The 23,431-nt window shown below is 50.2% G+C and overlaps 1 protein-coding gene across 1 annotated transcript in view; it reads left to right on the forward strand.

The window, feature by feature from the left end:
* Positions 1-800: 800 nt before the first annotated feature.
* Positions 801-23,431, forward strand: part of TNFRSF13B (TNF receptor superfamily member 13B) — a 29,796-nt gene continuing 7,165 nt past the window's right edge. The window contains exons 1-5 of the mRNA XM_027519811.1: positions 801-1,008; positions 13,525-13,662; positions 15,985-16,230; positions 22,547-22,732; positions 23,114-23,377. Of these exons, the coding sequence (XP_027375612.1) occupies positions 948-1,008; positions 13,525-13,662; positions 15,985-16,230; positions 22,547-22,732; positions 23,114-23,364 (882 nt within the window). The 5' untranslated portion in view covers positions 801-947 and the 3' untranslated portion in view covers positions 23,365-23,377. The remainder of the gene's footprint in view (positions 1,009-13,524; positions 13,663-15,984; positions 16,231-22,546; positions 22,733-23,113; positions 23,378-23,431) is intronic.

Consider the following 23,431-nt stretch of genomic DNA (forward strand, 5'->3'; position numbering starts at 1 on the left):
AGCCTTGTGTGCTTGGCCATTGCTGCCTCATGGGTACTGGCACCGTTTCCACAACAACCGTGCTCTGCTGGGCATGCTCCGTGGGTGCCTGTGGCCCCTGGAGAAGAGCTCCTGGCTCATGGGTCAGGCGTAGGTTCTCCATGTTACCTGATGTGGACATCCACATCAGAGGTACCAACTGAGTTGCCATCCACACAGAGGTACCAACACACTCTCTCCCACGGGCCAGGGCTCGTGCCTCCCCAGATTTCCTCCACTCTCCAGGTCAGCACATTTAAGACTTTGTCATCCGGGGGGATGAAAAGTGACGCTGACAGGGGCCGCAGTGCTCGTCCCAGACGTTGAGCCCTGAGAACCACCCTGAGGCCTGACGGTGCACTCAGCCCCTTCTCATCACCACCTGTGACCTGTGAACCAGAGGCTGCCTTTACACACACTTCACAGAAGGGGAAATGGAGGCACAGATAAGTTAAGTACTAAATTGCCACCAAGGCTTCCTGCTGGGATGTGGCTGAGCCAAGACCCCAGCCCAGTCTGTCCACCTCTAGTTCAGCCTCACGACTGCTCTGCTGGGAGTCAGGTCAGGGGTCGGGAAGCACAGAGAATCATAATTCACCTGGCCTGGGGGCAGTCAGGGATGACTTCCTGAAGGAGGTGGGCCTGAAGAAGGAAGAGGAGGAGATGACTGAGCAATGAAAGAGAACAAGGTTGCTGAGAAAGAGGGCTGGGCCACCTGCTGCAGCCTGGCATGTGCAGTGCACCCAGGGGCTCGGTAGAGAGCACTCAGGGCTCCTGGAGCGTCAGGCAAGTCCACCCCCTTGGCCTAGACAGACGGCGCAGGTGCGGCAGGAGGGAGCCGCTGATTTACATCCTATAGGTGGGGGGAAAACCCAGGAAGTGCAGCCGGGCACTAACCAAATCTGGGCTAAGAATAAACGTCCTGAGTAATGAGTGGCCTGGGCCGGAGAGGGCAAGGTGGCCGCGGCCTGGCGGGCCAGGAGGAGCCGAGTAAGTAGCCGGGAAGGCGGTGCGGGGAGGGGAGGGGCACGAGGGGGTTTGGCTGGGGGCTCCGTGTGGCCTTGGGGGTGCAGAGGGAATGGCACCTATGGAAGATGGATGAGCTCGGGGCCCCCTGGGGCTTCCTACACCCCTGCACGTGGAGTGCCCAGAGACTGGGGGCCCAGGGTGGGGGCTGGTCTTGCTTTCCAGGGGAGCAGCCACGAGGCCGGAGGGTCAGCCACATGGGCAGGAAGTCCCTCTACTGCCCAGGACCCAGAGCCGGGTGGGCCAGGACATTTTTAAGATATTCTATTGACATAGAATTCTATTCTGTTGAAGTCGACACATGCAAAAGTAGGAGAGCTTAAGGAGCCTCCCACAGACATGGCCCAGCATGTGCTTTCCAGGACCGCTGGGCCCTGCCGGGGCCTTCAAAGATCATCACAGTTTTGATCTGTAAATACCTCCGGATCTCTCTCTTAAAAACAAAACCCCAAAGGCCCTCATGCCAGGACGACTTCTGCAAAGAATGGTTCCTCAGTGTCACCGAGTGCCTGCGTTCACACTTCCTGGCTGTCTTGTGTCTTTTCCAGCTGGTTTGTTCAAGTCAGGACCCAGTCGCCATCCTTTTGGTTACATGTTATAATCTAGAACATTCCCATCATGCCTCATGTTTTCCCTTGCTGCTTTTCTTTAATCGAAGAAACCAGATCATTTATCCTGTAGAATTTTTATCAGGGGAGGTTTTGAAGCTTTGTTCAAAGGCCAAAGCAGAAGGCAGCACCCAGGTCCCTCGCTGTGCAGGGCCAGGCTGTTCCATCCTCACATGCCAGGCAAGGAGCACAGCCCTTCTGTGATTCTCTTTGTGGGGGGCAGCCACATCCCAAGACGTGTCCCCAGCTACAGGCTCGAATATACGAGACTTCTGAGAGAGCTGGACCAGGCGGGGACCAGGGGTCGCTTCGACACAGGGTGGACCCCTCAGGTCCACAAGTCAGGAGCCTGCCAGACCTGGGCCTGGCACTGCCAGAGCCCGCAGGAGCAGCAGAGTCGGGCCTGGCTTCTGTAGTGCACTGACTCGCTGTGTTGCTAATTATGACTCCTTAGGAAAGCCTGTGTATTTGCCTGGGAAAAAAACATTTTAAATGATCTAACCCACCTGTTTAAGAAGTGGTAAAACCCCAAAGGACATTAAAGAAAGTAGAGATATTCTACAAGAGTAAGGGGTGGGACTTCCCAGGTGGTCCGGTGGTTAAGTCTTCCCCTCCCAATGCAGGGGATCGGGTTTGATGCCTGGCCGGGGGTTAAGATTCTCACCCTGGAGGAGCCCCTTCAGCTCTCTGGGCTCCTCTCCCTCGGTTGTAAAACAAAGGTCTGCCTCTGCCCTACCAGATATCCCTGAGAAAACGCAGCCAGGCCCTGAACCCGCCAGAGCCCCATCTGAAGGGCCATAGGCGAAGGCTCTGAGAAGGACTGCAGTTGGAAACAACAAAACTAAACTCTGACTTTCCTTAGCCCAGCATTTTTCAAACTAACTTGACCACAGGGGCCTTTCTCCGTCCAATGCCTACAAGGCCAGGCGAGTGAGGGAGACGGCAGACGGCTGGGGCGCAGGGGAGCCCAGGCCTGCAAGAGCCCTCCCTCTTTCCCTATCCCGCCGGCCAGGATCAATCTCGGGTGTCTCCTGCCCTTCTTTGGGGCTGAGGATGGTTCTGGAACCTTACGTAGGTCCCGGGGGTGGAGGAGGGGTGGGCAGGGACAACGCCCTTTGGTCAGCCGGGCGGCTGTCATCTGGCCCAGTGGCTCAGTGCCTCTCGACCATGAGTGGGTCTAGGTGGCTCCCATCTACCTCTGTCCACCAGCCATCACCTCCCAGAGGGCTGGGGGGTGGCTGGTGTCCCCTCCCTTCTCCCCAAACGAAGGAAGGACCATCAGGAGTCTGCCTTCAATTCTGTTTGGCCCTTTGGCTTTTTTTTTTTTTTAACTAATGTATAATTGATTTACAATGTTTGTGTTAATTACTGCTGTATAGCAAAACGACCATGGATATTACAGGATACTGAATATAGTTCCCTGTGCTATAGAGTAGGATCTTGTTGTTTATCTATTTTATACATAGTAGTGTGTATCTTGGGTTTTTTGCTGTCTCATTAGTTGTATCTGAAGTAGTGTTTTGGAGAAGGAAATGGAAACCCACTCCGGTGTTCTTGCCTGGAGAATCCTAGGGACGGGGGAGCCTGGTGGGCTGCCGTCTATGGGGTCGCACAGAGTCGGACACGACTGAAGTGACTTAGCAGCAGCAGCAGCAGTGTGTATCTTGGGTTTTTTTGCTGTCTCGTTAGTTGTATCTGAAGTAGTGTGTTGGAGAAGGAAATGGAAACCCACTCCAGTGTTCTTGCCTGGAGAATCCCAGGGACGGGGAGCCTGGTGGGCTGCCGTCTATGGGGTCGCACAGAGTCGGACACGACTGAGGTGACTTAGCAGCAGCAGCAGCAGTGTGTATCTGCTAACCCCAAACCCCTAATTTAGGTCCTTTGCTTCATGAATAGATGCCAGTCCCAGGTTGGGAGCCCAGAAAGTATAAAAGGTACAGAACACAGCCTTCCTCTCCTTCAGGTCCTCCATCTGCCCAGTTTTCCTGTCTCTTCTGCAATATATAGCTTTGTTAAGAGAATTTACGTGACATAAAGTTCACCAGTTTAAAATCTACAACTCAGTGTTTTCAGTATATTTACAGAGTTGTGCAACATCTCTGCAATCTAACTTTAGAGCATTTTCATCGCGCCTGAGTCCTCCCCACCCCCAGCCCCAGGCTGCCACTGTCTCTAGATTCGCCTATTTTGGACATTTTCTAAAAATGGAATGTGCTGTTTGATGACTGGCTTCTTCCACAAGCACAATGACTTTGAGGTTCATCCATGTGGCAGGGTGTCAGTACTTCACACCTTTTCATGGCCAAGTCACATCCCGTTGTATGGATGGAGCGCATCTCTTATGGCTCCTGGTGGCACTAGTGGTAAAGAATCTGCCTGCAACGCAGGAGATGCAATGGACACAGGGTCGATCCCTGGGTCAGGAAGATCCCCTGGAGGAGGAATGGCAACCCACGTCAGTATTCTTGCCTGGAAAACTCCATGGACAGAGGAGCCCCGTGGGCTACAGTCCATGGGGTCGTAAAGTGTCTGACACGACAGAGCACACACTCCTACATTACTATGGACGTTCTGTGTTTAACATTCTGAGGAACTGCCAGACTGTCTTCCAAAGTGGCTGTACTGTTTTCGAGATCCTGATGAACACACAAGGGTTCCATTCTTCCCTACCTTCCCTAACACTTGTCCGTGCATTCATTTCTGCCGTCCCCGCAGGTGGCTCAGTTCGGTTTTGATTGTTTCCCTGACGACAAATGCTGTTCAGCATCTTCCCATGTGCTTATTAGTCATTCACACAGCTTTTTGGAAAAGTCTCGTTAACTCCCAAACCCATTTTCAAACTGGGTTATTTGTCTTTTCATTATTCAGTTGCAAAAGTTTTTGCCTATCATCTGGATACAAATCCCTTATCAGATACTCAATTTGCAAATATTTCCTCCAAGTCCATGAACTATTTTTTATTTTCTTGATGGTGTTCTGTGAAACACAAAAGTTTAAAATTTTTATTAAGCCCTATCTCTCAATCTTCTCTTTAATCATTTGTGCATCTGGTCTCACTGCCTAGCCCCAAAGCATGAAGACTTACTCCTGTTTTCTTCTAAAAGTTGTCTAGTTACATTTAGGTCTATGAGCCACTGTGAGTTACTTTCTGCTGTGAGCCAGAGGTCCACATTCACTCTTATGAAAGTGGCTATCCAGCTGTCTCAGCACTGTTGAAAACTACTTTTTCCTGTTGAATCTTCTTGGTACCCTTGTTGAAAACCAACTGACTGTAAATGCTAGGCTTTAGTTTTGGACTCTAAATTCTATTTAATTGACCCACATCTGTCCTTATGCCAGCACCACATCGTGTGAGTTTGTAGTACATTTTGAAATTGGGAAGTGTGAGTCCTCCCAATTTGCTCTCTTTGAAGAGTGTTTCAGCTCTTCTGAGTCTCCTGCATTTCCATATGATTTTAGGGGATCAGCTTGTCATGTTTTGCAGAAAAGCTATCTGGGAATTCGATTGGGATTGCATTGAATCTGTAGAATAATTTCAAGAATATTGCTATCTTACCACTATTAAGTCTTTCCATCTATGAATGTGGGATATCTTTCCATTTATCTAGGTCTTCAGGAATGTTTTGTAGTTTTTCAATGTACAAATTTTGTACTTCTTTCATTCAATGTATTCTTAAGTATTTTATTTAAAACACTGTTTTTGGTTTTCTATGTTTCCTTACAGTGTTTCTTTATGTATGTACCCGTAAGTGTAGATTAGAACTTTCTCCCTTTTTGCAAAAAGAGAGAGAAGAAGGGACTCTATAAGCCATGCTGTTATGGAACTTGGTTTTTGTTTGTTTTTCCGCTTAATATATCTTAGAATTCTTTCCAGAGCAATAGAGGGAGAGCATCCTCACTCCTCTTCTTCAGCAGCATCACAATCAGTGTATCAGTGGACGCACAGTGCAGGAACGAGGACTGCTTCCCACTCCACCCGTCCTCCCTGAGGATGGCTCTGTGAGCACTTGCTCAGGACCTGCTTGGGCCCGGTACTATGGATGCCCACTAGAGTGGGCTCAGAGACAGATGAGAAGGTGTAAGGAGGCAGATGGCCACACCCCCAAATATCCAATTCAAAATAAGAAACATCAGCAGGTTGAGACATCCCTGGTGGTCCAGTGGCTAAGACTCTGCACTCCCAGTGCAGGGGGCCCAGGCTCCATCCCTCCTTAGGGAACTTGATCCCACACTCCACAACTAACAGTCTGCAGATTCCAAGTGCCACAATGACCGGGCGCAGCCAAATAAATAAATATTAAAAAGAAAGAAATGCCACCAGGTAGAGGGTGCTCAGACTACATGGCCATCCAGGAAGGCATACCTGAGACATCTCAGAGGCCTCAGGCGACATGGCAGCTGCAGGGACAAATGTCTTTGGGAAATTACAGTGTTTCGGCCACAAGTTGAGGTTCTGGGGGCAGTTCTCAGGTCCGGAGCACGAGTTTGGTGATTATGAAATGATTATAATTAATCCATTATGTTTTTAAAGCACTTTATCCAAATAATAACTACTACCTGGCAGCTGTGTCTTGGGTCAACTCTATGCATGTCACATGCATGTCCTTAAGGAAACCTCCTCTGCAAAGGAGCGCACACAGTCCAATTTACAGAGTAGGAGAACCAGGGCGATGCTGACCAGCTTTCCCAGGCTGACTGTGGTGACTCAGCTGCATTGCCCCCAAGCCCCCACACACATTCTGTCGCTGAAACGCGGCAAATCAGGTTTCAGAATGAGCCAACAGGAGGCCAAAACTAACAACAGGAGGAACAGGGAGGAACAGTCATCCTCACCTTTCTCTCTTCCTTCTTATCCTCCCCCTCTCCTCTTCCTCCTTCTTCCTGATTCATAAAAGAGAGACTATAAACACTGCCATTCTCCCACGTGTCGCCCCAAATGATGAAACTGCTCAAATTCTCTCGGACCCCCCAGCCCACCAGATGCTCAGGGATAGACTGCCCACTTTGCTGCCAGCTAAGCCATTTGCCCAAGATGCAAAACCCTCTGCAGTTTTTCTCCCTCCTTCCTTCCTGTCACTTAAGTCCTGTCATTGCCCTGTTTACAACAGTGGTCAAAGGGTGTCCCCGGTCACGGGTGAGTGACTGTTCTACAGTAGACACAATTCAAAGTCTGAGTTATTCCCTGACTGGTGTTCAATCGTTATGATGATGTAAACTGTGTTCATAGCTAAGCCATGTGCAGCTCACCCCAGTAACTCACCCCCAGATCCGTGGTAGATCCAGCCTCTCAACTGGGCAACCAGACTCCCTTATCTGCAGTTGAGTTTCCACTGGAGATGTTCCTCACGCTTCCCACCTATTTTAGCTGAGCTACAGCTCCCGCTCAGCCTCCTGCCAAGTCCCAGGACGTTCTCCACCACCACTCTCAGAATTTCTACCTGCACCTCTTGGCTGCAATGGACCTGCTTTCCCCTCTCATCCATTTGTTGAAAATCAATTGACTGTACGCAGACGGAGAGCTTACTTCCAGGTTCTGTTCTATTCACTGGGGTTCCCAGCTGGCACTAGTGGTAAAGAACCCGTCTACCAATGCAGGAGACATAAGATGGGTTCGATCCCTGGGTTGGGAAGATTCCCTGGAGGAGGACATGGCAACCCACTCCAGTATTCTTGCCTGGACAAACCTATGGACAGCGGAGAATGTCAGGCTACAGTTCATGGAGTTGCAAAGAGTCGGACATGACTGAAGCAACTTAGCATGCGTGCATGCATTCTATTCACAGGTCTGACCATCTGTCTTTATTTCATCAACACAGTGCTTAGTTTAGCTTTGTAGTAAGTTTTGAAATCAGGGCATATGAGTCCTCCAACTTTGTTCTCCTTCAAGGTGTTTTTTTAATTTTTTTTCTCTTTTTTGTATTGTGTTGGTTTTGCCATACATTGACATGAATCCGCCACGGGTGTACATATTGAAACATGTATATTATCATATGTGAAATGAATCGCCAGTCCAGGTTCAATGCATGAGATAGGGTGCTCGGGGCTGGTGCACTGGGATGACCCAGAGGGATGGAATGGGGAGGGAGGTGGGAGGGGGGTTCAGGATGGGGAACACATGTACACCCGTGGCGGAGTCAAAGTGGTTTTGACTATTCAGGGTCAAATGCAATTTTTAGGAGGAGAGTTTTTTAATTTGTGTAAAAAAGTCATTGGGATTTTCTTAGAGATTATATTGCATCTGTGATCACTTTGGGTGGTACTGACATTTTAACATTAACTCTTCTAACCCATGAACATGGGATGTCTTTTTTTGGATCGTCTCTAATTTCAGCAGTGTTTTCGGGTTCTCAGGGTATACTTCTTTTGTCACCTTGGTTAAATTCACTCCTAAGTATTTTTCACTTGTTTATTTATATATGTATTTGGCTGTGCCAGGTCTTAGCTGCAGCATCTGGGATCTAGTTCCCTGACCAAGGATCAAACCTGGGTCCCCTGCATTGGGAGCACGGAGTCTTAGCCACTGGACCACTAGGGAAGTCCTTCCTACTTCTAAGTATTTAACTCATTCTTATGCCTCTGTATATAGATTTGTTTTCTTAATTTCCTTTTAGGATCATTCACTGCAAATATATGTATATGCAACTGATTTTTGTGTGTTGATTTTGTATTTGCAACCTTGCTGAGCTTTCATCTTTAACAGTTTTCAGTGTTTGAAATTATTAGAGATTTTATATATAAGATCATGTCATCTATGAACAGATAATTTTACTTTCTCTTCTCCAATTTGAATACATTTATTTCTTTTTCTTGCCTAATTGCTCTAGCTGAAACTTCCAGTACTATGTTGAATTGATGTAATAAGAGTCGGCATTCTTATTTTGTTAACAGTCATAGGAGAGAAGCTTTCAATCTTTCATCATTGAGTGTGATGTCAACTATGGGTTTGTCATATATGGCTGTTATCATGTAGAGGAGGTTCTCATCTATTCACACTCTAATGAATGCTTTCATCATGAAAAGGTGCTGAATTTTGTTAAATGGTTTTTCTGCATTGAGATGTCCCTGTAGTTTTTTCCTTCATTCTTGTAATGTAGTAATATACATCAATTGATTTTCATATTTGAACATAGCACTGCATTCTGGGAAGGAATGAATCCTACTTGTTAATAATGTATAATTTTTTTAACATGCTGTTGGATTTGACTGGCTAATATTTTGTTGAGAATTTTTACATCTATATTCATAAGGCATATTGGTCTGCAATTTTCTTTTCTGACAATGTCTTTATTAGACTTTGTCATCAGTATAACGCTGGCCTATTCACTGGTCACTCATTCTCGGGAAGTGCTCTCTCTTCAACTTTTTTGCAACAGTACGGGAAGGATTAGTTTTAACTCTTCTTTAAACGTTTGGTAGAATTCTCCAGGGAAGCCGTTGAGTCCTGGGCTTTTTGCCAGAAGGTTTCTGATCACTGATTCACCCTGCTTACTTGTTTTAGGTCTATTCAGATCTATACATCTATACATTCAGATCTAAACATGCATGTTTCTAGGAATTGTCTACTTATTTAGATTACCCAATCGGTTGGTGCACAACAGTTAATGGTACTCTCTTAAAATCTAGAAAATGTATACCAATGTCCCACTTTCATTTCTGATTTTGGTAATTTGGGTTTCCTCTATTTCTTTCTTAGTCAATCCAGCTAAGGTTTCCTTAAATGTCTGACTCCTCGAATAAGGGAGGAGGAGTTAGTTTCTTTGCTGTTGTTTTCATAGTTCACAATTCTCTCCTTGTCTTTGGATCTCCACGATTTCATTACAGTGTGTCTAAATGGGTCTCTAAGTTTATCCTGTTTGGAGTCCACTGAGATTCTCAAACATGTATATACGTGTCTTTGCTAAGTTTTGGGAAGTCTCAAGCCATTATTTCTTCCCTCTGGGGTTTGGAATTCCAAATGATTCCATACAGTGGTGTATTTGATGGACCCCACTGGCGACCCACTCCAGTACTCTTGCCTGGAAACTCCCATGGACGGAGGAGCCTGGTAGGCTGCAGTCCATGGGGTCACTAAGAGTCGGACACGACTGAGCGACTTCCCTTTCACTTTCCACTTTCATGCATTGGAGAAGGACATGGCAACCCACTCCAGTGTTCTTGCCTGGAGAATCCCAGGGTCGGAGAAGGCTGGTGGGCTGCCGTCTATGGGGTCGCACAGAGTCAGACACGACCGAAGTGACTTAGCAGCAGCATCATGAGTCCCTCAGGTTCTGTTTACTTTTCATCATTCTTTGTTTCTGCTTCTCATTCTAAATAGTTCAATAGTCTTATCTCTAGGCTCACTGATCCTTTCTTTTGGCTACTGATCTGCTACTGAACCTCTCTGGGGAGTCTTTACATTTCAGGTATTGGACTTCCCAATTCCAGAATTCATTTCCATCTTTTAATGGAATGTTGAGAATGGTTTGGGGTTCACAGGAAAGTTGAGTGGAAATTACAGAGAAGTCCCATATACTCCTTACCCCCACACAAGCACAGCCTCCCTCACTACCAGCATCCTGCACTAAAGTGGCACATCGCTACATTAACACATCGTTTTCACCCAGACTCCACAGTTTACATCAGAGTTCACTCTCGGTACTGCTGACAAACGTATAAGGAAGGACTTGCACCCACCATGACAGTATCACCCAGAAGAGTCTCATGGCTCTGTATAGACCCTCTGCTCCAACTTTCTCCCTCCCTCAACCCCTGACAACCACTGATTTGTCTTCTGTTTCCAGGATGTAACATGGCTGAATCACAGTGTGTAGACTTTTTAGCTTGGCTTTTCTCACTTAGTCATATTCATTTAAGGTTCCTCCGTGTCTTTTCATAGCTTGAGAGCTCACTTCTTACTAGTGCTGAATAAATTCCATTGTTTGGATGAGCCACAGTTTATCTATCAGGTCATCTACTGAAGGGTATTTTGGTTCCTTTTTTACAATTGCTCTGTTTATTCATATCCTCATTTTGTTCATACATCCTTTTGCTGATTTCCTTAAGTTTTCTGTCCATGGTTTCCTTTAGCTCATGGAACACATTTAAGACAGTAGATCTAAGATCTTTGAATAGTATTTACAATGTCTAGGTTTCCCCAGGGATGGTTTCTGTCAAATTCTTTTTTTTTCTCTCCTCTGTGAATGTGCCATATTTTCCGGTTTCTTTGCATGTTCTGTACTTTTTTGGAGAACTGAATATTTTGAGCGTTATGTTGTGGTAACTCTGGAAATTTAATTCCCTCATTCCTCAGGGATTGCTGATTTTGCTGTTGTTGTTGAGAGCTGGAGTCTGTGACTTTTCCAAACTATTTTTGTAAAGTATGTATTCCTTGTGTGTGGTCACCAAAGTTTCTGTTCATCTCTGCAGTCAGCCAGTGACCCGACAAAGATTTTCCCCAAGTCTCTGTTGCTTCTGAATTTCACGATGATGGGTATCGGTTTGAGAGAACTTATTGTGCAGGAGACCTGATTGGTTCTTTGAATCTGGAGGCTAATGTCTTTCAAACATGTCTTTGAAACTGCCATTGGTCAACATTTATATCTCCTGAAATAATTCCATATTTTCATATCTTTTCTCTATTTTCTGGGATGTTTCTTTAATTACATCTTATAACCCTTCTATAGATGTTTTGATTCTAGCTATTATATTTTTAAACTTCTAGTCATTCTTATTTGTTCTATGCATATTATTCTTTAAAAGTAGCACATTATTGAGAACTCCTTGGCATCCGTAGTTAGGAGTCCGTGTTTTCACTCCCAAGGGCCTGGGTTTGATTCCTGGTTGGGGAACTAAGATCCTAACTAAAATAAAAGTAGCACATTATCTTTTTCATGGATGCATAAGTTCTCTTTCTGAGGATGTCTGCTGATTGTCTCTTAGTTTTCCTCTGTTCCCTGCATTGTCTCTGTTGGCTTGGGGTGGGTTTCCTGTGCTTGCTTTGTCCCAGGGTCAGTTTTTCCAGAGCCAAGTCTGCTGGTTTTCTGCCACTTGCAGAATGGGGAAGGATGCATTTTTACAGGCCTAGCCATGACACTTCTGAGGTATGGGCTAGGGGAACAGTGGACCTCAAAGCTACCCTCAGTTGTGTCTGAGGTGACCCCCAACCTCCTGCTTGGGTGGGTGAGGGGCCATCACCTGCCTGGGGTCAAGCCCTCTTTGTGTAAATTTCCCCCAACCCTATTCCATGGTTCTGCACTCCATCCCGGCTGTCAGAGGCACCAGAGCCTCCAGCTCTAGGAGTGTCCTAAGGTTCGGTGACCCAGTTCTGCTTCTTCCCCTGTGAACTTCAAAAGAGAGAGACATCACCTGAAGCCAGTCACCCCAGGCCACCTGCTTTCCGTCTTCCAAGATGTTGCTGTCATTTATCCCCTGCTGCAGCTACTTCTTCATTCTACTCTTGAGGATGACTATATTTTAAAAAAATTATTTATTTATTCTTTTATTTGGCTATGCTGGGTCTTCGTTGCTGTATAGGCTTTTCTCTAGTTGCGCTGAGCGGGGGCTACTTCCTAGTTGCGCTGCTTGGGATTCTCATCGTGGAGAATGAGCTCGAGTGGAGCACAGGCTCAAAGACACTCGGGCTTCGGCAGTTGTGGCTCCCGGACTCTACAGCGCAGGCTCAATAGTTGTGGTGCACGGGCTTAGCTACTCCGCAGCATGTAGGACCCTCCTGGATCAGGGATCGAACCTCTGTTGCGTTGGCAAGTGGATTCTTTACCAGAGTCACCAGGGAAGACCCCGAGAACAACTCTCTTTCCCTGTCCTTTCAGTTTGGTTTCAGGAGGGAAGGAAGATAAGCCCCCGTGCTTAAGCTGCCAAGTCAAGTGGGAGCCATTGGTCTTTTCTTGGTGGTTTTTCATGAAAGAATAAGCAAAAACCTCACGATATGTTTAAGAGAAGTTGTTGCGGATGCAAATGCCATGAAATCAGACAGAAATTTAGAAAAGACTCAGCAACACAGGACCAGCTGGGATAAGTCCCAGGCGCCTTGTGGAGCCAAAGAACCATACACAGAAGTTCAAGACTGGGCGGTGCCAGCATCCTGCGGGCCTGTAGTTCTCAAGCTCAGACCAGGAGTCACCACTGGGAGCAGGTGTTGGGTGGGGGGCCCACGAGAGTCACCAGGGGGCAAGAAACATTCACCACCTTGACACGGTGGCTGTGGCATAGGTGTGCACACATGGACAGGTTTGTCAGGCTGTGCTTTTGAGATGTGTCACCGTGTGTCTCAGCAGAAGGGACACAAAAGGACATTTATTGAGTGCCTGCTGTTTGCTAGGCACTGGCTCGGTCTGCTTTTCTTTCTAATTCATTCATTTAATGAGCACCTAGTGATGTCCGAGGCACCACTGAGATCCTGGGGACCCAGCAGCAAACAAGTAGCGCCTGTGCCTGCCAGGCACTGCTGGTTACCCGGAAGACATCAGGGAGGTGAGGTCAGTGACGGGAGTACATGCAGAGGTGGGGCGAGGACAGGGTGTCAGAAAGGCTTCCCCGTGGGAACGAAGTTGAAACAGATCCGACGGGTCAGGAGGAAGTGAGCAGCCGCGGAGCAGGAAGAGCATCTTACGCGGAGGGACCAGCGCACGCAAGGACCCCGTGAAGGCGCGCGCCCGCAAGGGCAGAGAACAGGGCCGAGCAAGGCGCGCTGTCTCGGGAGGGGCCTCCGAACCAGCGAGTCCTGGCTGGGAAACCGAGGCTCAGTGTGGCGGGTCCCGGCTGCCCAGCGAGCGTTGCTGGGGAGGAGGCCAGCTTTGTCTGTTCCCCTCCACTCACAGAGTGGGAGGCCGCCTGGGCTCCGGCCTCCAGCTGCCCTCACGCTTCCGCCTCTCAGCCCCACAGGGCCCGCGGCGGGGGGTGGCCATGGAGCCCTGCCCCGAAGAGCAGTACTGGGACTCGCTGCTGAACACCTGCGTCTCCTGCAAACCCATCTGCAGCAGCCAGATTCCGCGCACCTGTGCGGCCTTCTGCAGTGAGTTCTGGGGCCCAGGCCCTCGCTGCAGGCGAGCAGCCTCTACTCCTCACACATGGGGCCTGAGGGGGGTGGAGGAGGACAGACAGTGTGGGACCCTCTGCCTCTCGACCCTCCTGCCAGCTTGCAGCTTCCCCGGGGTGCCCTGTTCCTTCCTGCCTCAGGGCCTTTGCACAGGGATATTTAACCAGGGCTCCCTCCTGCCTGACCTTGAGGTCTCAGCACCAAGTCAGAGCTCTTCTCTGACTGCCGGATGGAGAGTGGGCCCTCCTTCTACGTTCTCTGCTTGCACTTCTTTCTGAGTCTTTTTACTATAGAAGTTATCAAACTGAGAGAGAACAGCGTGACAAACCCGTCTACCCATCAGCAGCTTTAGAAATACTGCTTTTTCGGTCCCCAATCATTGTTTTAACTTGTGTATTTTAAAGTAAATCCAAGAACTTTATCGTTTTACCTGTGAATAGTGGATCATGAATCCTTAATACATAGGCCTTCAAAATACAAACTCAACATTTTATCACTCCCAGAAGTAATTCTTTAACATCGTCTACACTCATGCCATATTCTGATTGTCTTGACAAATGTATTTTGCTTGCCTGATGGAACTCATCATGACTTGTATCATGTTCTTTCCTGTGGGTTTGTTTTACGTGTGTCTCAAGCACTAGACTGTGGGCTCAATTCCTTTCTTAAGCCTAGCACAGTGCCTGACACACAGGGCTTCATAAAATACTGGCAGAGTAGGGATCAGAGAGGCTAAGTGACTTGCCCAAGAACACACAGCGTAATAGTGGAAGAGATAGGATTTGAAAAATGACTCTCTGACACCAACACCATGACTCTGGGCCACTATCCTTTAGTGAGGTGGTCATTCATTATGTCGACCGACAAACCGTGGAAAGAGGAATGGAAATGACTACATTTCATGGTTAAAAGATGAACCATAAAGCACCGTGGCTGATGGGCTGAGGAGCGTGGAGGTTTCCTTGCAGGACGCACCACCTGAGATTGATCACTGAAGGCTGAGGATGTGGAGGCCGGATGAGGGGCAAGGGCGCCCCCTGAGAAGGGACCAGTGTGGACTAAGGCACGAGACCCGGAAAACACAGCAGAAACGCTGAGGCCCAGTGGGGAGTCTGTGAGGTCTGGCAGTGAGGGCGGTACCTGCGGAGCTGTCACCTACACAGGCATATGGGGGACCCGAGGAGGCTAGGAGGTCATGGCAACCCTGAGACAAGGCCACCACTAGGCTAACTCCCCCTGTGCTGGGGTTGGGGGGCCAGGGCCAGGGCAGGGCAAGGGGAGGTCCCAGATCTATGCCTCCCTGGTCTTGTTCTCTACTTTGAAAAGGACACAAGGGCTGGCATGTCTGCATTGCAAAGAGGCGTGGTGAATATTCTACTTAAACCTTTAGCATTATTCACTATGTGTCAGGGACTTCAGATCCTCATAGCAACTGTAAGAAATGACGATATTATATTGTGACTATCCCTCTCCTGGAAAACAGGAGACTGAGTCACAGAGAGGCCCAGGTGCCACGTGAAGTGGGGATGAGGGTGCCCCAAGCCTGAGTAGCTTCAAGGTCTGGCTTCTGGTACTGCCTGCAAACTTGCCTCCAGGTCACAGTTCCATAGGAACAGAATCCTCCTTAGAGACAAAGGAGACCCGCCCTGCAAAAAGGCAGGTCTGTAATGCACTCAGCACTGCTCTCTGAGCAAGTGTGGATGGCCTTCGTTTTGCTTCGCTTCTGCCCCTGGTAGTGATACATGTTTGAGCTCCTGTGACTCTCATTTATTATTAGGACAGGAAGAACACTGTCGTTCAAGCTTTCCCACCTCCTGTCCAGGCCCCTCCCCAACTCACCAAAGGGTATGCTGGCTTCCTTCTCCATTCCTTGTATTTATAAGAGATATGCTTCTCCTTTATGAGATTTGAAAAATCCAACCAAGAACTCCTGTGACAATGTAATAACTTAGATATCAATGGTAAAATATAACTAGAAAATCCTTATATGGTTAGTACTAGGAAATGTACTTTTAAATAATATGTAGAGCAAACAACAAATACTAATGAAAAATAACATTTTAAACTAGATATAGAAAAAAATACTACACATCAAAACACATGCAGTGCAGCTTAACAGTACACAGTGGACAAGGTACCATCTAGTGTTTGCATCATGGAAAAGGACTGGGATTACTCTGGAATTGCTTTTGGGGAAGTGGACTAGGATTTTTTTTCACTGGGATGCCCTTTGAGGCCAGACCGGCAGGTCCTGTGTGTGTCCGTCCCCCAGTAACATCACTGATCTCTGTCTCCCAGAGTCACTCAGTTGCCGCCAAGAGCAAGGCAGGTATTATGACCTGCTCCTGAGGGACTGCGTCAGCTGTGCCTCCATCTGCGGACGTCACCCCAAGCAGTGCACACACTACTGTGAGAAGACGCTGAGGAGCCAAGTGAGCCTCCTACCAGAGGTCAGGAGACAGCGGGCTGGAGAGGCCCCGACCCGAGCAGACACCCTGGGGAGGCACCAGGTGCCAGAGCACAGAGGCTTGGATGCAGGTCCAGGTAAGCTACCTGCTGTGTTTGGCCTGCGCTTTGTTCACAGTCCAAGTGGGTGGAAGGCAGGCACCAGGCCTCAATAAGGAGGGGCTGCGAAGCAGGAGTCCAGTCCATGCAAATAACCAGAAGCCAGACTGTGGGGTGGTCATCACAGGAAGAAAAACTAGGCAAAGTTTACAGAAGGCTGTGGGCAAGAAGAAAGAAGCAGAAGAAAAAAAGACCAGACAGTTGGGAGTCTCCTGACAACCCTGAATGAGCTCTCAGAACACAGGGCCACGAGTGACCAACACAGCCAGCTTGTGAGCAAGACCCCCAGTTCCATTCAGAGAAACGGAGACTCATCAGGGCCTACAGCCCATGTCTGCCCTACACCGTGTCCCTCTGGAGGTCTGGGACTTACATGTGTCCCACTGTGTCCCAACACGTGTGTGTGCAGGTGAGGCCAGAGCTGGGCTGCAAGGACTGTAAACAGAAGGTGCTGAGTCCAGGCCCTGGGTCCTGAGGGGGGGGTGGGGTGGGGCGTGGAGGATGGTCACACAGCAGAGCTGACCTCTTTCCATCCCCTCCTGCTCCCCACATCCTGCCCCCCAACTCACTCCGCACCCTGCCAACCCCCACCTCGGCCCACTCTACGTCTCTGGGAAAGGCCATTCCTTTGTTTGATGGCAACAGTGCAAGCTTAGCTGGGCTGGGGCTCCAGGCGTCCACACCTGTGGCCACTTCCCTCCTGTCTCTGTCTTCACGGGGCTTCTCTGTGGGTCTGTCTTCCTCTTTCTAAGGATACTTGTCACTGAATTCAGGGCCACCCTCATCCAAGGTGGCCTCACCTCCAGATCCTTACATTTTTTAAAAGAAGTTTTGTTTTGGTTGCATCGGATCTCCGTTGTGGCACACAGGATCTTCCCTGCCTCATGCAGGCTCTTTCAGGGCTCAGTAGCTGCAGCTCTCAGGCTTAACAGCTCTGTGGCACGTGGGATCTTAGTTCCTCAAACAGGGACTGAACCCCCGCCCCCTGCATTGTAAGATGGATTCTTTTTTCCCCAACTTTATTTATTTATTTTCAGCTGCACTAGGTCTCTGCTGCTGCCAGCAGGTTTTCTCTCGTGGTGACTTGTGGGCTGCTGTCTAGCTGTGGTGCACGGGCTTCAGTAGTTGTGGCACATGGGCTTAGGTGCTCCATGGCATGTGAGAACTTCCCGGCCCAGGGATTGAACCCCTGTCCCCTGCACTGCAAAGCAGATTCTTAACCACTGGACCAGCAGGGAAGTTCCCCAGACCCTTAACTTGGTCACATCCACAAAGGCTCCTTTCTCACAAATCAGGTCACGTGTGTGGGGGGTGCCCACCTAGGGGGCTCCTTAGGGGCACAGTGGCATGGTAGCCTGGTGGTCAGTCTCGTCCCTGGCTTTTTGCTTATCTTGGGGCATGGAGTGTTTTCTTTTCCCATCCCCGCCACTGCCACATGTGACGTCACCACTGCGAGGGCTGCCCCCAGGCCTGAAGCCAGGGAAGAGGTGCAGACAGCCTTGTGCACCTACCTCACTCCTCCCCAGCCTGCCCGCTTGCTGGGCCAGGGCTGCAGGGATGCTGGCCAAACATTCCACTGGGTCCGGCAGCAGCCAATAGCATGGAGGCGAAGTGTCTGCCCCATTCCCCCAGAAGGCAGACCTGATCATGAGCACCAGTGGCCGTGGGCCCAGGCTCAAATCCTGTCCTCCCTTGGCCACCAGCTGAACCAAAGCCACTAGGGCCCTCAGGATGGTCACAGCGCTGCCAGTCTAGCCGGCCAGAGTTCCAGCCCAGCAGCAGCAGTTTCCAGGCGAGACTGGTTCTGAAAAAAGTGTAAAGGGTTGAACAAATCAAATGAAAAGTTCAGTTGCTGAGTTGTGTTCGACTCTTGGCAGTCCCATGGACTGCGGCACGCCAGGCTTCCCTGTCCATCACCGACTCCTGGAACCTACAGAAACTCATGTCCATTGCGTCGGTGATGCCATCCAACCGTCTTATCCTCTGTCGTCCCCTTCTCCTCCTGGCTTCAGTCTTTCTCAGCATCAGGGTCTTTTCCAATGAGTCGGTTCTTTGCATCAGGTGGCCAAAGTATTGGAGTTTCAGCTTCAGCATCAGTCCTTCCAATGAATATCCAGGACTGATTTCCTTTACGACGGACTGGTTTGATCTCCTTGCAGTCCAAGGGACTCTCAAGAGTCTTCTCCAATACCACAGTTCAAAAGCATCAATTCTTTGCTCAGCTTTCCTTATAGTCCAAATCTCACATCTAAATATGACTACTGGAAAAACCATAGCTTTGACTAGATGGACCTTTGTTGGTAAAGTAATGTCTCTGCTTTTTAATATGCTGTCTAGGTTGGTCATAGCTTTTCTTCCAAGGAGCAAGCATCTTTTAATTCCATGGCTGCAGTCACCATCTGCAGTGATTTTAGAGCCCCAAAAATAAAGTCTCTCACGGTTTCCATTGTTTCCCCATCTATTTGCCATGAAGTGATGGGACTGGATGCCATGATCTTAGTTTCCTGAATGTTGAGTTTTAAGCCAACTTTTTCACCTCTTTCACTTTCATCAAGATGTTCTTTAGTTCTTCTTTGCTTTCTGCCATAAGAGTGGTGTCACCCGCATATCTGAGGTTATTGATATTTCTCCCAACAATCTTGATTCTAGCTTGTGCTTCATCCAACCTGGTAATTTGCATGAGGTACTCTGCATATAAGTTAAATAAGCAGGGTGACTATGCAGCCTTGATGTACTCCTTTCCCGATTTGGAACCAGTCCATTTCTATTTCTAACTGTTGCTTCTTGACTTGCATACATATTTCTCAGGAGATAGGTCAAGTGGTCTGGTATTCCCACCTCTTTAAGAATTTTCCACAGTTTGTTGTAATCCATACAGTGAAAGGCTTTGGCGTAGTCAATAAAGCAGATGTTTTTCTGAAATTCTCTTGCCTTTTCGATGATCTAACGGATGTTGGCAATTTTATCTCTGGTTCCTCTGCCTTTTCTAAATCCAGATTGAACATCTGAAATTTCTTGGTTCATGTGCTGTTGAAGCCTAGCTTGGAGCATTTTGAGCATTACTTTGCTACCGTGTGAGATGAGTGCAATTGTGTGGTAGTTTGAACATTCTTTGGCATTGCTTTTCTTTGGGATTGGAATGAAAACTGACCTATTCCAGTACTGTGGCGACTGCTGAGTTTTCCAAATTTGCTGGCATATTGAGTGCAGCACTTTCACAGCATCATATTTTAGGATCTGAAATTGCTCAGCTGGAATTTCATCACCTCCACTAACTTTGTTCATAGTGATGCTTCCTAAGGCCCACTTGACTTCACACTCCAGGATGTCTGGCTCTAGGTGAGTGATCACACCATCATGGTTATCTGGGTCATTAAGATTTTTTTGTATAGTTCTGTGTATTCTTGCCACCTCTTCTTAATATCTTTTGCTTCTGTTACGTCTATACTGTTTCTGTCCTTTATTGTGCCCATCTTTGTATGAAATATTCCTGTGGTATCTCTAATTTTCTTGAAGAGATCTCTAGTCTTTCCCATTTTATTGTTTTCCTCTATTTCTTTGCATTGATTCCTGGAAAACCTGCTTGGAAATGAACCCAGCACTGCCCCTGGTGGCAGTGCTCAGAACTGCGCCTGCCAGCCTGGTTCTCAGGCAAGCACGGAGGTCAAGTCCTTTTCAGACAGAAGTCCCTGGGCCTGGGGTCAGCAGACAGAGGCACCGGGCCAGACCGCTCCATCCCAGGGCCAGGTCACTAGGGCCGAGACAGGGCAGTAACCAAGCTGCAGACCTGAATGGCTTGGTGACTGAGCACAGGAAGCAGAGCAGAGGTGGGGACCCTGTCCTCCCATCTGCAGCCAGCAGGCTCCCCGCTCTTTCCTGTCTGGAAGGGGTGACATGCATGAGTTGTGATGGGAGAGAAAAGGCATTAAGACCGAGGTTTGGGGCACTCTCCCCAGAAGCAACGCCTGCTGGAGGCGGGGTTGTCAATTCCCAGGTGTTCCCATCGAAGCACATCTCATCCCAGGCTGTACCCCAAGTGCCCGCCTTCCCCTCCCTCCTCACTGCCTGCCCCTGAGGTCCGGCCCATCTCAGTATCCATCATGCAGCTGGTCCTCAGTCAAGGACTGCATCCACGTCACCGGAAGTGATAGTGCAGAGTCTGGGAGACTCTGAAAGCATGCCCGCGTCTCCAGCCTGGGTGCAGCTGGAAGGTGACATGTTCTGTGGTTTTAACTGCACTTCTTCTTCGGGCCAGGGCCTCTGTGAGGCATGGGCAGGGGCCAGGGGGGTCAGGCAGGAACTAGTTCCATTTCCCTGGGAAGCCCCAGATCTCGGTCTGGGCCAAGGGACAGAAAGAAGGCAGAACCTGCCCTTCAGAAGCAGGGTCCCTGCTCAGGTTGTCTAGTGTGGCATCTGAAAGCAGCTGAACTCTCAGATAGCAGGAGACCACCCCTGTTCTCACTTCTGGTTCTGGGGGTCTGGGCAGGGAGAGGAAGGGGCTCGGGGGGCTTGGAGGGCAGGTCCCTGCTGATGGCGCCGAGGGTCACCATGGCAAGTGGATGGTGCTGTGGATGGAGTCACCTAGAGGCTTGGCCCTGATGCTGCGGTGACTGAACCATGCTTCTCCTCGTTCTAGTTCAAGGGGGACACCCTCTATGGGGCTTCTTCAGCCGGCTTCTCACATGGAGGCTCAGGGCACACAAGAAAGCAGAGCAGCAGCTGACAGGCCTCCTCGGGGCACAAGCCAGGCCCTGTGTCACCCTGGCTACGTTCTGCTGGGCACAACGGGGGGCCCAGCCCAGCCTGACCTGAGGGCGGAAATCAGGAACCATCTCCGAATGCCAGCAGCCAGTCTCCAGTCAGTCTGAGCGTTGGAATTCACGCTGAAAACACCTGAAATATGCAGACGTGTGGTTGTGAATTGACCTGGCGGTCCTGTGTACTGAGCAGCGTCAGAGAATAGACGCTGGTGGCTGGTAATTCTGCCTCTGACGGGAAGGCTTGTCCAGCCAGCCTGATGGTTTCCCTTTATCCTGGGGTGTGTAGGAGCAGACGGGGACACCTGGGAGCTGGGAAACATGGTGTCACCTGGTTCTGCACACCCTGTGACCTCTCCCTAGATCCTCTCACCTCTCAGGATCTCGGCCTCCAGATCTGTAGCCTCACTCAGGGTCTTTGCTTTCCCTCCCCCACCCACGGCCTCTCTGAGCTCTGGTCAGCACTGCTGCCCTGAGGTGGTGACACCAGCCCACTCAGAGCTCTGTAAACATCAAGGCAGCACAGGCCAGCAGTCATTTTATACAGCTCTCTCTCGGGAGTGTGTGTAAGGAAGAGGACCAGTGTCCACGCTCATCATGTATGTGTGTGGCTGGCCCGGCCCTGGCCTGGCGTCCATCAGGCCTGCCACTGATTGCAGCTCTGCAATTGGGATTCTGAGGCTCAGTTTTGTTTCCTGCAAGATGGACCATAAGACGGTGCAACCACTGTCGAAAACCGTCAGGCTCGTCAAACAGCTCAACACAGAGCTGCCATCTGCCCCGCACTCCACCCCCGGGATGCGTCCATGAGAGTGAACACAAGGTCCACGTGGAAACCTGCAAGCTTGACACCACATCAGTGTTCCCTGTGGACAGACAAATGACACACGTGACCACAGGCCTGAGCTTCGGAAACACACTAAGGGGCTGACACAAAGGCCCCGTGCTGCAAGGGTCTGTCGGTGGCCAGAACTGGTGCAGAGACAGCCTAGTGGAGCCTGGGAGAGGGGGCTCACCACGATGGGTGCGGCGCTGGGCCCGCCCCCAGGCACACAGGCAGCGGCTGCACAACCCTGCGAACACACTGAACCCCTGCCTCCTCCGCTTTACAGCTATGTAGCCATGGACTACCCCTGAGTCTCCCGGCTCAGGGAGGGCCCCTGGCTTTACCCCTGCCCCCCGAACTCAGAAGCAATTGCACTGTCTCTCTCTCGAAGCTTGTGCCCCCAGGTCAGACAGACACACACCCTCCCTGGATAGCTATCTCCCTGTTCACCCAGCCACCTCTGGTACTGCCGCAAGTCACACGCCAAAGGAGACGAGACAACAAAAACGGTGTCCAGCTCCACCATCTCAGAGGCTGCTCCAGGCCGGGGTGGGAGCAGGCTGAGCCTGACCCTCCAAGGGGGTGAAGGGTAACCACAGAGCTTGCGTTGGGCTGACAGGGCAAGAGCGAGCATGGAGGAGGAGGGGCTGCTCCCTGAGGAGAGCTGCCTCAGGGAGGCCCTTCTCATTCTCACCCCGGCCTTGTCCGGCAGCGCCTGCAGGGCTGAAGCTGAGCGCTGACCAGCTGGCCCTGGTCTACAGCACGCTGGGCCTATGTCTCTGTGCCATCGTCTGTTGCTTCCTACTGGCCGTGGCCTGCTTCCTCAAGAGGAGGGGGGTCCAGGTCTCCTTCCCGACCCGCCCACGGCCGTGTCCCACGCAGGCCAAGACTTCCAAGGGTGAGTGTTCACTGGGGTCCCAGGCATCTCTCTGTTCTGGCCCTGCCCCGTTTCTAAGTGGACAGCGCCAGGCAGCTCCTCCTGGGGAGGCCTGGGGCTGGTAGGTGCAGCACCCACTCAGACTAGATGAACCAGGTCAAACATCAAGGCGAGAAGAGCAGGGGCTTGAGGAAGGGTGGGTGGACGTATGGGGTGGGGTGGGGGTGCGGGGCCCACAGCGCTAAAACTGGAGGTGGTGGGTCCCCTGGCGCTTTGGGACTATAAGGCCCGCACCTGCACATCCGCCCCTGCAAAAGGGGAGGGCGTGGCCGGGCTGCCTGGGGGAGAGGGTGAAGGAGGAGGGGTCCGCGCCGAGGCCAACGCCCTCTCCTCCCTGCACAGATCACTGGATGGAAGCCGGCTGCGTGGCAGGGACGCCGCCTGAGCCGGTGGAGACATGTAGCTTCTGCTTCCCGGAGTGCAGGGCGCCCACCCAGGAGAGCGCAGGCGCGCCCCCGACACCTGGGTCCGAGCGCACAGGGAGGAGGGCTCGCCAGGGCCAGAGCACAGCCGGGCAACCCTGCGTGCGCGCTGCGAACGGCGGGATCGAGGTGGTGTACACACCAGCGCAGGAAGGAGGCCTGGCCACGTGAACCTGGGGGAATGGTGAGGGAGGAGAGGGAGAGAAGTGGGGGACGGGGGTGGGCAGAAGGGGAGGAA

Source organism: Bos indicus x Bos taurus, chromosome 19, assembly GCF_003369695.1.
Source record: "Bos indicus x Bos taurus breed Angus x Brahman F1 hybrid chromosome 19, Bos_hybrid_MaternalHap_v2.0, whole genome shotgun sequence".
Classification (NCBI taxonomy): domain Eukaryota; kingdom Metazoa; phylum Chordata; class Mammalia; order Artiodactyla; family Bovidae; genus Bos; species Bos indicus x Bos taurus.